We start from the raw sequence: 13,404 nt of genomic DNA, 5'->3' as shown, positions 1-13,404 counted from the left end.
TTTGTTGCCCCCGTCCCAACTTTCTTGAGATGTGTTGCTGGCATCAAATTCAAAATGTGCTTATATTTTCCATGAAATAATCAAATTGTATCACAAACAAACAGCAAGCTATAGGCCTACAGTGATTCACCACCCATGTTAATAAAATGAATGTAATTTATTTTAAAGCAGAAGGAAGAAGAGGAGAAGATTTATTTGTTCTTTAACACATTTTTAAGCATTACTTTATTTCCTCATTTTTTTATGGATTTGATTTGATAAAAAACTGAAATATTATACCTCCAAAGTTTAAGGATGGAATTACAAATGAATGAATTCTGTGTCTCAGTGTCTATCCAAAATATAGCAGTAAAAACTTCAATAAGCACCAATATGTGGCGCTTTTATCCGACACAATCAGTAGCCTTACACTCACTTCCCAGACTCAGACACAGCCGATCATTCCATCTCCTTCTGGGTTATTCTCATGTCATCATACCGCACAACCAAACTCCTGTACAGCTTAACTGCATCTTAACAGGCAAACATGCAAGAGACCAAGGAGGCTTATGATTCTGTTTTTGTGAATCTGCTTTTGTGCTGTAGCTGAACTGCTGATTCACTTTGATGGGGACACAAACAGGTGTCTTTCTTTTAAAAAAAAAGAAAGGGGTAGAGGTCAAAGTGTTTGCAAAAAGGCTTCAGGACTCTTCTGACTCAATGGGGTGCGCTGTGGTGGTGGGGGACGAAGATTCCAGATCTGATTGGCTAGATATGCAATCCAGATCTGCCTGGACATCTGATAAGCCCAACTTGGAACCTGGAAAGAGAACATAATGAACGTGTTATATAAAGATTTAACACAGTGACACTGCCGCCAAGCTGTGTAGATGTTTTACCAGGCTTATTTGTTTTTTTTCTTTCTTTTTACACTAAAAAGCATATAGATGGCATTCAGTATTAAATAAATAACTTTTGAAGTTAATACGATATTTCTCAGGAGATATGTATATTGGGCAATCATTAAAGTTGACAAACCCTGACTTAGCGTGTAAATTGTTGATGTTGTAATGTATGGGATGCACACATAAATCTGCTGTGAACTCAGAAAATTACTTCCTGACCAAAATCAGTCATATTTCACTTGAATTTTGCAATAATCTAATGGAAGTCATCTGTTTCACAACTTGCATCAACTTTGGTGTTCTTTATTTAAACAATGTGTTTGTATATGTATGTCTGTGTGTTGTTACACACATAATCATTATATCATATATTCACCTTCTCTTTTCCTCTTTTTTTAAACCCTTTATCCCACAATCATTTTCATTCCCTTCTTTTCTTGGGTCAATGGGTGCAGCGCTGTGTATTGTTCATGTGGATGAATTTCATTTTTTTTAACAAAATCCAAAACAAAAACAGTAAAAGCACTAATGCTTTAAGAGTTGAATTAAGATAGGTCCTCGTGGGGCTTTGTTGCACATGAATCATACTTGATGCCTCCCTTCCAGACTTACTTCCCTCATACTCATGAACAGGAACTCTATTCAAAACATGAAACTCCACTGATCAGCATACATGAAGAAACACCCAGGAGTTTCTGGAGCTTAACGAGTGAGTTAAACTCTATGCCACAGGAACACGGTCACCATGGTAATCCTGGCTGCCCATGTCAAATGGGTCAACAGTCAGTCATTGGACTATCATAAAGCACAAACTAATAATCAAACTTTCAAACAGATTTTGGAAATATCCAACAAGCAATATAATGACAGATACTGTGCAATATACATAGACAACAGGAAAGCCAGGTGTCAGGTACTTTAGCCATGATGATGAGAAATATAGAGTACAAGACAAAGGAGGTGCAAGAATATTCAAGCAATAACATTCATGCAATCATGCAGCTGAGAGCTTCAGGTGCACATACATACACAACTGGCCTTTCTGATAAATGTTATGGCCATGCATTGATGTCCACACACACACACACACACACACAAAACACCATGCATTGCTGGCCATCAATTATTCATTTTTGTCTGTCGAATGCGCTAATGCGAGGGAGTGAGTGCTCCACCGACCTTAGCGAGGCCAGCATCCCGTTACTGACACACACAGGAAGTGGGAGAGACGTCATATGAGTTATGAGGAATTGATTCTCTGACAGAAAGTGGTCAGGATGACAAGTCAGTGAGGAAGGACACAACTAGTTGCAGAGGTTACAAAACACTTATGGGAAGATGACACGATGGAGGCACTTGTGGACACAATATGACCAGAACGATTTGAAATGAAGAAGAAAAGTAGTGGGATTCAGTTTATTTTTGATGATCATTTAACTGTCAGTACAGTAAAAATGGCCATCTAATATTTCACGACAGGTTCTTCCTTGGCTCACATGCAGCTTATTATTTCACTCATTTAAAATGGCATATCTTGAATTTCCCCTTGGGGATCAATAAAGTATGTATGTATGTATGTATGTATGTATGTATGTATGTATGTATCTGTCTATCTATCTATCTATCTATCTATCAAAACGTAATAATCAGGTATTTTGTGAGGTAACATAATAATCAGGTATTTTGGAGTAAACATGGTCCACAGTGCGATGTTGGAATGAGGGTCTTATCACTTGAACATGTTATAATTTTGTTGTGCCTGGTAACCCATAAAATCAGTCAAACAATTGTAGACACATTTCAGGATGAGAGGAAACTCTCTGCTGAGGTGTACAGTACCTGACTTCTTGACTGTCCCTGGGGTACTGTTTCCATTCCCACCTGGTCCTGGACCGCCACTTTTTTTACTCAGTAGGCTGTTAAAGAAGTTGGCCAGGACACCCTCGCTGGTCTGGCCCCCTGTAGTTGGAAACAACCACCGTTACCAGAGAGATAAGAGAGACAGTGACTTTAAAATCTCAACAAAACAGAAACTGGACTGTAGTTTGGGGAATAAAACGAAGTACAAGAATCAGAACCATGCAAGCCCAAGACATGAAAGATGGCCATTGCTCGAGAGCGGGTTGCAGGACTGTTGAGGTTCCCGCTGGAAAGGTGGACGAGCCAGATGGGTGACAGGCAGAGGAGAGGAGAAGTTCAGACGGAAGGCATGCAACCACACATTTAAAGCATGTCCAGTGCACACACCTTTCATGTTTGGATCTATCTTCTTGGTACCTGATTGCATGGGCATGACACTGGCTACATTGGCTGTGGCGGAGCGGTTTGATGTCCTCGGCGAGCCACTCGGCCCCCTATTGGTGGAATCCTGGTGAAAAGCAACACAAGGGGTGATTATGTTCTCTGATAAGAATGTTTCTCACTTGGCTCCCTATTGGTGGAATCCTGGTGAAAAGCCACCAATGGCCACTAGTCAGAGTGGAAGTCTACTTCAGAACTACACTTAATATTTTATTCTCATCCAACAAAGGTCAATGGACCAAATAGATTTTTTAGGAGGGAGATGAGATGCTAAATAATACTACGCAAAATGTTCTTTTTTTGTTTACATGCAAGCCTTAATGATTATTTAGAGGAAACTATAAAACATTCTAAACAGCAAATCTTATCTGGGCACACACTTACCACAGGTCTTCCAGCAGCAGCTGGAGGATTTTTTGCCAGAAGTGACTAAGAAGGAGGAGACACGCCAGAATTAGGAGGATAGTCCAGATGGCATTAAAGCATGGAGAGTTTTAGAAGTCCTGGGCCCTCAAAATATCTTAAAATTTAGCGCAACATCTTCTGACATTTGTCCTATTTCAAACAAGCATGCACAGTAACTTTGGGTTTTGTAGTGATATTTCATGGTGTGTGTGTGTGTGTGTGTGTGTGTGTGTGTGTAGTTGTCAAGTCTCTCCGTACCTGCAATTTCACTAAAAACACCTGGTCATCTTCAGCTCCAAGTTCCTTTTCATGTACAAACTTCAAAAACAAAGGTTGTCTTTAATCAGAAGCACTTTAAAAAAACATCCATTATCCACACAGTTGGTTCTGTTTTCACTCCATAATCTGAGCAAAAGATGCTTTGCTTTAATTCTTATTACATTGGAATTCCCATTTACATTCTACTCATCTCCATGGATTGGTTTGTTTGCTAAAACCATCTCTGCAGCAAATACTTACTAATGGCAGTTACCATGTCTACACATGAACGCACACACACACACACACACACACACACACACACACACACACACACACACACACACACACCCCACTACTACTAGAAATACACAATTTCAGAGGGGTGCTGATAGAGGCTTTAGGTTTGCCTCAATGGAACACACCTCTGCAGACTGAACAGCAGTTCTCTAAGTGTAAATCAAGTAAACGGAAGCTGCAGGAAGAGATATGAACCATCAAAGTTATGTGAACCACCAGAAACTGGAGTCTTAATCAGTGCGCCATCACATCACACACACACACTGACACGCCTCTAACATTATGCACACCACTGACACGCCTCTAACATCACATACACCACTGACACACCTCTAACATCACATACACCACTGACACGCCTCTAACATCACACACACCACTGACACGCCTCTAACATCACATACACCACTGACACACCTCTAACATCAGGCACACCACTGACACACATCACATACACCACGGACACCTCTAACATCACATACACCACTGACACACCTCTAACATCACGCACAACACTGACACACCTCTAACATCACATACACCACTGACACACCTCTAACATCACACACACCACTGACACACCTCTAACATCACACACACCACTGACACCTCTAACATCACGCACACCACTGACACACCTCTAACATCACGCACACCACTGACACGCCTCTAACATCACACACACCACTGACACACCTCTAACATCACGCACACCACTGACACACCTCTATCATCACACACACCACTGACACACCTCTAACATCCTTTACGTGTATGTAACTGTGAATATCTCATTCTCATTACAGTGTTTGTATGGTTACACATACTTTACCTTTCCCAGTGGAGGGTTAACAATAACGTCTTCAAAGTTGTCATTCATTTTCAGAGACTGGAAGTTCTCATACAGGATGGCTATCTTCTTTTCATTGTCCCAACCTGAGGGGCTAGGTATATAGTGCATACAGAGATAAACAAATGCAATGTTCAACAACAAATATATAGGTAATATACTGACATCTTCATGTACTATATTGACATATATTAGTATATATACTGTATATATACTTACATAAATACAGAGTCTTTCTCTACTACTTGTGCAGGGATATTAAAAGGAAACCCATATAGTCTATGGACGAGGTATTTATATAACAAATCTAGATTTTTGTTCTCCTTCATTGAAGTGTACAGCAGTGCAGCCCCATCTATGAGGTAAATGTCAAGGAAAGTGTGGAGAGAGAGAGAGAGAGAGAGAGAGAGAGAGAATTATCCTGTTGTCTTGTTGCACAACAGACTCATACTCATCAGTTCCACTGAACACCAGCCATGGTAAAAGGATACACTCCAAGCAGAAGCGACGAATATGTGACTGTATGAAATCAAAATGTTCATCTCTGTAATCGTGCTCCTTCTCCAAACTGCTAATGGCATCACACTGAAAAGGGTTGTGAAAGAGAATACACGGTCAAAGAAAACAGAGGTGGTAAGATATTGATATGCAATGGATGCAATGAAAAATCATTGACTTTAATTTACCAGAAAACATATATACATATAATGTAAATACAACCCGAATTCCAAAAAAGTTGGGACGTGCTTTGTGAAATGTGAATAGAAAAAGAATGCTATGATTTACAAATCATGTCAACCCTATATTTAATTAAGAATAGTTCATATCAACTACTGAATTTTACTATTTCATGGAAAACATATGCACGTTTTGAATTGGATGCCAGCAACACGTCTCAAAAAAGCTAGGGTGGGGGGGCAACAAAAGGCTGGAAAAGTTGCATAATGATAAAGACAACAAAATAGGGAACATCTCAGAGACTCTCAGAAGTAAAGATGTGAAGGTATTCATCACTCTGGTAAAAATGCCCCTGTCCCATCATTTTTGAGACGTGTTGCTGGCATTAAATTCAAAATGAACATATTTTTTCCAAAAAATTATACCATTTCTCTCCTTCAGTTGATATGTTGTCTTTGAACTAATCTCAATTAAATAGAGTTGACATGATTTGACACTTTACAAAGCGTCCAAACTTTTTCGCAATACGGATTGTATATGTATTATAACATTTTGCAAGCCAATTTTTAATCTGCTTTTATGACGTGCATTTCTTAAGTTAATACAATAAAGAATAATAATAAATGCATTTACCTTGGTACATACTACCATCATAGGGACCCCAAGGTTGTGTGTGAGTGTGTTGTCCCCAAGAGGGAGTAAGACATTGTCGTCATCTGTTTCACCCATGGTTGGGTTTCTTCTCTGGGGAGACGCAGTTAAGTCACTGCCTGGTTCTGTGTACTCCTGGTACTGTCTCATCACTAAAATATAGAGTGAGAAAAAGAGGAAAGGATATACATTTGGATGCCACAATATTTAAAAATGGAGCCCCTTGAGAGCTCCCCCCAGCCCTCAACCGTAAGCAAATTGAGTTTTTTTTTTTTTTTTTGGCTAGCATAGCTAGCCTAGCATTGGCCATTGAATTGAATGGGGGCAGTACTTCCTCACTCTCTCTGAGTTTATTACCTCTATGGGTGAAATGTGTGTGATAGAAAGTATGACAGAACTCACAAATGTGAGTGAGTTATTCCAAAAGAAAATCCTGATCTGAAACAATAACAAATACATCAACCAAACAATTTGTTCACCTCCTCAATGGCCCAACTTCCTATTCATCACACTTGAAGTATTGAGTATTCCTTTAATATAGTCAGTAAGTCCCCTGACTGGTATTTTACTCTACACTGTCTTGTCCTGCCCTGGTTGCACCGGATTGTTGTGGTTTGCAGAAGCGCAGAGAACTCTCTCTTTTCCCTTGACTGGTATGTTTTAGCTGACTGTGCTTATTTTTTTAAACAAATCTTGTGTTTTTTTCTAGCATTGGCTAGCAATTGTCAAGCATTGGCAAATATGATCATGAATGTAGCCAGTAGCTTATGTGGGGGCTATGCATTAATAGCAGTTTACTTTATGAAAATCAGTTAGAACATAACTGAATCTGGAACCCTTATATTAAATGGCTTGTACATTTTGTAATCCATATATAATTTTGCATTCATTGATCAATACAAAGATACCATAGATGCCGCATGCTGTCTGTTTAGATTATCAGATTTACTTGATGACAAGCTGTATGATGGCAAGTATTCTGAGCCATTACGTAATGTAATTGTACTGCCATCCTCTGGCAGCACAACAGAATATAACTGAAACATGAATGCACTCTGCTGGTCATGTAAACATAACTGGGTCAATGGTTTATCATTCATCCAGAGAGAATGAGTGTGCACCATAAAAGTATGAATATGATAAACAACCATGATGCCATGTCAGTGAGACCACAATGCAATTCATTCATATTATGAATGTATTATTAAGCTAATATACTTTGAGGGACAAGTGAACATTTCCATGGAAAATTACATTTTTTGTAACATCCATAACGCCAATAAAATGTGATGGTATGGTATGATGTGAATGATTACATGAAATTTGAGCATTTGCTATTTTTGGCTGAAGAATGTACATGAGAAAAAATGCACAAAAAATGAATGTTATCATTCACATCATACAAATGCCAAGACATTTCACTGGCGTTATGGATGTGACAAAAAGTCAATTTTCCGTGGAATTGCCCGAGATCTAGAGCATGAAAAAAAACAAATCATATGTCCTTAAGGTATCTCTATAAAACCCCATAAAGAATATGAGATATGGGCTTTGAAAAAAGCTGAATTATTTATCAGGCCACATTGGAATGACAGAAGCTTGCACATTCAAATGACTATGAAGGTGTAAGTTTTCAGCTGACACCCTTGCAAAAAAACAGTGTCTGGCAAAACTACAAACTCTACCGATAGTTCATATCCATCAGTACAACTCACAGTGTGGAATAACAAGAGATTCCAGTGATATACTTACTTACCTAATGTCAATTTACCCTTCCATAGTTTATATGAGACCGATATTTATCTGTTACTGTCTATTAACAGACCACTCAGGAGTGAGTGACATTGTACTGACATAGTCATTGTGCATCTAAAGTGCATACAAAAAGCAGAGCAATAGCAAACTTAATGAAGCGCTTAGCGAAACGCGTTGTTTGCTCTGAATAAAAAAATATGAAAATAGTAAATAGTGTGCGGTGACTTTGATCTTTCACTTTTGGTGCATACAAAAAGCACTTCAGACTGAACTAGTTTTGTCAACATGCAGCAGTCTATCTATTCCCATCCCGCATTCATTAACTTACGCCTCTGCTCCATGTCCCTCATGGTTTCTGGGACGATCCTGAGCTTGTCGATGTGCTCCCGCACCACACTCGCCCACTTCTGTAAGGAGTCTATCGCCAGCCAGGGCCTGGACATGTCCACAACCAGCAGGATCATGGTGTTGGCAAGATTGTCCTGAGATACAGCAAATTTCTGAAGACCTTTGTGGTACAGGTCACCATCCAATACCCAAGCACTACATCTGGTATGGTCTAGATAGGCCAAAAATGAAAGGATAAAAAAAGGTTATTTCTTAATACTTCTATAAATGTCCTGGAATTTCTTTCCAAAGACATCGTCAACTGCAAAGTAACTCAACTAAGGAAATCCTTACCGTCAATGTCATCATCAAGAACATTAAAGTACATATATTCTAACCCTCTGCCTTTCATGTACTCCTCCACGCCTTGGAGCTTGGCAACCAAAGTTGTTTTACCAGCCCTGGTTTCACCTAGAGAAATGACCCAGAAACAGTCTTTAAGTCACAGGGTCTAACACCAAAAGACAGTTAATAATGACTAACAATAAGACTAAACAAAAGTCATGATTTTCTTCTAATTCTTTATTTGATTTATCATTTTGTATAGGCCTATCTATTATGTCTGTTAAGCTGCAAAAATGCCTGAAGAGTTGTTTAAGCAAATCAGGAATTAATATGCAGATTCAGTTTTAGCCACTGAAGTCCTCTGAATAACTGGCAGGTGCATTACTCTGAGCCAATCTGCTATCAGCAGGGCCTGCCTCAAGAAGTATCTGTACAATTAACATAATATGATAGTAGATGATGCAAAATATTCCTACACCCCAGGTCATAGGTTAATGAACTTGCTATATTGCACACATGAACGACTAACTTTTCGCAGGGTAACACCCCAACGCGTAAATATTAAACAATAAATGATGCTCAGTTTTGACCTGGCCTGTCTTTTTTGTATTCAGACAGGCAGTCACCTTATATATTTAAACTAACATAGCGAGACGACTTGACAACAACAGAAAGACAAGCAGACACTCCCTGTCTGTCTAGACCCTTACTCATTCATTCTTACAGCAAAGCGCAAGACACACAATGCACGCGCAGTCTACGGACAACGCAAACACCATAATACACTCACCCAGGACAAGAACATTTTTACCAGTTGGCAATTTCGATCGAGACCGCGTTGTTACTTCACTCAGAATAGAGGACCTATGTGGGAGACATCACAGGATGCATATCAAATGACAGAATCACTGAATTTCTATGGCATTGATGCAGTAAGGTATCACAATTTACATGCGTCTGTTTAGCTACAGTAGCGCCCCAAGCTCCGACTGGGATTTAAGTGATATGTCTCTGCTTACACATGTACGCCTGATCTGTCTGTAACAAGTCTCACCATAAATTCTGGCCGTCATCGTCTTCTGCACTTTGATTGTCTACCGTGGGATAATTTCCAGACGGCATTGCAACGGTGGATGCTCTTCCCACGGCAGCCATCTTCACTGCTTTACTACAGCCTCCCAAAATAGAGACCCGGATGTTACCACATTGCCCAATAAAGTTCAATAAGGGTGGGGTTGCATTTCATTCTATTCTGACAACTCTAATGAGATTTTCTTGACAACACGTATGTTAAGTTAGGTGTCGGCGAAACATTTATTTTTCATTTGTTTTTTTTAATCGTATTTGGTTCCTGGCATTACGTTGCCAGTTCCACGACCCACTGTCAATGTCTCTAGAAATAGGCTTGATAACATTGAGGAACTTTTCAGGGAATCCAATATTATCCTTGATTTTTATTTTATCAAGTTTCTTCCAGTTCCACTCTTTCCCATGGTGTTTGTCTGTATACAACTGAATCGCGATGCGTGGCGCTGTTCAGTCTGTCGGTGCTGAACAGTTCCAGGAGAGGCACGCTGTGGATACTGTAGTCTCAGAAACAAGGCTGTAATCAGAATATGTATTGAGGGAGACACATCACCCAATATTATAATATGCCCCCCCATATAAATAATAGCCTATAAAAACTTTAGCAACCACTGACGGAGAAAATGATTTAGAGGTCTGAGAATATAGCTAGTAATAGTCTTTAAAAGGCTATTTATTAGAGATAGCAACTCAATGCATCTCTCAAGCAGATGAAAGGGTTATGTATCGGCTTCCAAATGTAGTCTAGTCTATAGCCTTTAATTAGTCGCATGACGCGACATAGCAACTTGTCGCGTTATGAATGCTCTCATACCACACATTCATTTGCAGCTTCAACTATTGCAGTGACGTATGCTATGCTACAGCAGTAACTGAGGGAACTCCCGTTTTTGTCCCCATCAAGTCAATAACTCCAGTCAACACCAGAGAGCACTGTTGTAACACATACTCACACATTCACTCTTCTTATAGTTGAGTTATACACTAGCCTACACTGCTTGATTATGCTGCGCGGAGAAAGTCAGACAGAGCAGTGAAAGAATCTGACACTGTGCCCAAACATCCCTGACAGTCGGATGTGGATTGGTTGGCGAATGGAGTGAATCACTGATTTCGTTTTCACTTTGAGGCAGGTTTCGTTGGTTTCCCATGCCACTCGCAGAATGGACTGAGGATGGGGGTTCCACTGTTTGCTTGGCGCATCCATCTGTGATAGCTGAGTTTGTTCTCGTCACTCATCAAATACAGGGCAAAAAGAAGTTTCCGGAGCAGAATCTGGGAATATTTGTTCATGTTTACTGAAGGTGAGCGTCATTTTTCTTACTGGACTTGGTTTGTCACTTTCCATATTTATTACAATATGTATTTATTTTTTATTTTTCCTTTATCAGACTTTCATTTCCTATTTCAACATTTCACATTGCAACTAATTCAGCTAATCTTCAGATCGGTCAATCAGCTGATACCCATGGAGCTACAGTACATGTCGTAATCTTAAAAAAAAAAAAAAAAAGTATCAACATTGGTGAACCAGGTGTATCCAGAAGCTGGTTAACGACCATCGTAGTCTATCGAAGTAACAGCCCAGCACCAGCAATCAAATGAACAATATCCCATCTAAATATTACTCCACTTGAAACTTGTGAATGTTTCATGTGAGACTGTAGCCTATCAGATAGATATGACATGATAAACAAAATTAAAACCTGTTGGCTGCAAAAAGCCAGTCATACTCCAACTTAAATGTAAAATGTCACCAAGGACTTATAATGATCGAAATAGGACAACTACAACAAAAGCAGTGAAGGAATTACCTCTTCTGAAGGAAATCATAAGTAGCCTATCGATAAAGTTACAATTGCTTGTAGGCTAGGCCTATTTGGCTTTACTGGTGCTCAAATTCCAGCAGTTACTTAATAAGACATTTTTACAATAGAAACGTTTTAATGGTTGAACGTCCATTTATTGTACTGAAAACATCCTATTTGCTCATTTTTTTTACCTAACTAATCTAACTAGTGTTATCCTGCGCAGTATCCAGAGGGTATCACAGTGCGCACCCATATTTCCAAACAGCATTGTGTTAGTGCTCAGTTAATGGATATTCAAAAAAAATGTAGGGTACCCATTTCTCTGAGAGTATGTTACTCCTCTTCAGTGTATGTCTCACTCGTTTGTGGGAAGCCCATGTTACCATCCAAGGCAGTGAACAGACCTGTTTGTCTCACAGGCAGACAATACCAGACTATTAGGACCACTGCAACAGTGTCACATTCTGTCTGCATTCAGTGCTTATCTGTTCATACATATTGAGTCAGTGAAGTCCAGCTGGTGATGTTGAAACCGAGTCTTCTTATTCTCAGCATTTAATTGTAATGGCTAGTGGCCAAATGGACCATTGTAAGAACCTAAAATGTTGTTTGAAGTACTTCCGATGTACAGTGAGCAATATGTTCTCAAGCATAAATTTAAATATCTCTGTTTTTATTGGAAGTTCAGTGAAATATCACCAAACCAATTGGTAGCTGAGGATAAGTGACAAGACTTGATATATGGCACCAATGATTGCAATTACATATGCTCAAATTATGTTCCCATATGCATATCTACTCATACATTCACTGCTGTTTTTCTGAGAAATTGTATTACCATTACCAGCACTGCTGTTTTTTATACTTTATTTAAAACTGAGACACACATATAACAGCGGATCCCCCTGGCTCTCAGGAATGATGAATAGCCCGGGGAGAGCTGCTTGCAGTTCACACACCGCTGTTAGGGTCATTTCCCTCACAACGCCACACTCATCACTCCCCCTTGACTTGAGCATGGAGACAATTACCTGTGATTGTTCAGGGAGGCCACGTTCTGCTTCGCTTTGCCATGTTCAAAAAACACACACACAAAATTAGATGATGGCAGTAACATATTGTGGATATTGTGGCCACAGGCAAACGACACAGTAGGAGATGTCTCATATGAAACATAGCTGCGATGTTTAATGGTATCATTCGTTTGAATGCATTGGGGAATAGCAGTGTGGTGGTTCATAGTGAATTGGAAATCTCAGGAGAGAGAGTGCTTTATTTCTGATCATGGGAAATGTGTGTGTGTACGTCTGTTCAGGGCTTAATTTCTCACGAGTCATCATCGGTCAGATCTAGTGAGAGGTGACAAGGATGTGAAGACATGATTGGGTGTTACAAGTTACTCTCAAACAGAAATGTATATATTGTGAAATAGGTCCTTCGCAAGAGCCACAGCTTCACAGACAGTATAGACTCAGATATAACAGGATATAACAACAAGATTGTATAGAGAACTGTAGCTGAGACTCACACACACAAGATATACGAGAGGAACAGTAGAGACTGACACACACACGCACACACACACACACACACACACGTGCGTGTGTGTTTATGTGTGTTTGTGTGTGTTTGTGTGTGTGTGTGTGCGTGTGGGTTTGTGCGTGTGTGTTTGTGTTACAGTAATGCATATGTATCTGTGTTTATGTGTGAGAGTGAGTGAGAGAGAGATTTAGAGAGCTCTACTCAAAACGTT

The 13,404-nt window shown here is 39.6% G+C and overlaps 2 protein-coding genes across 4 annotated transcripts in view; one reads left to right on the top strand and one right to left on the bottom strand.

The window, feature by feature from the left end:
- Positions 1-174: 174 nt before the first annotated feature.
- On the bottom strand, positions 175-9,932 carry LOC125305698 (cytoplasmic dynein 1 light intermediate chain 1-like). Of its 3 annotated transcripts, none has more exons than XM_048260607.1 (13): positions 9,809-9,932; positions 9,545-9,618; positions 8,764-8,880; positions 8,411-8,641; positions 6,310-6,479; positions 5,490-5,583; positions 5,218-5,353; positions 4,981-5,092; positions 3,849-3,908; positions 3,570-3,614; positions 3,132-3,252; positions 2,724-2,843; positions 175-799 (listed from the first exon to the last, which is right to left on the bottom strand). In XM_048260607.1, exons 1-13 carry the CDS (start codon positions 9,907-9,909, stop codon positions 681-683), a joined length of 1,500 nt encoding a protein of 499 aa, XP_048116564.1. In that variant the 5' UTR covers positions 9,910-9,932; the 3' UTR covers positions 175-680. The 3 variants fall into 3 exon arrangements, with proteins under 3 accessions (XP_048116564.1, XP_048116565.1, XP_048116566.1); XM_048260608.1 differs by having other exon boundaries at positions 3,162-3,252; positions 9,809-9,923; XM_048260609.1 differs by lacking the exon at positions 175-799 and adding an exon at positions 808-2,087 and having other exon boundaries at positions 9,809-9,923.
- A 921-nt stretch (positions 9,933-10,853) lies between these two features.
- The window catches only part of cpne4a (copine IVa), a 60,295-nt gene continuing 57,744 nt past the window's right edge, over positions 10,854-13,404 (top strand). The window contains exon 1 of the mRNA XM_048261272.1: positions 10,854-11,144. The gene's annotated coding sequence lies outside the window, so the exon portion shown is untranslated. The remainder of the gene's footprint in view (positions 11,145-13,404) is intronic.

This window comes from Alosa alosa, chromosome 13, assembly GCF_017589495.1.
Source record: "Alosa alosa isolate M-15738 ecotype Scorff River chromosome 13, AALO_Geno_1.1, whole genome shotgun sequence".
Lineage (NCBI taxonomy): Eukaryota > Metazoa > Chordata > Actinopteri > Clupeiformes > Clupeidae > Alosa > Alosa alosa.
Note: the sequence above shows the minus strand (reverse complement) of the source record. Positions and strands in the feature narration are given on the sequence as shown.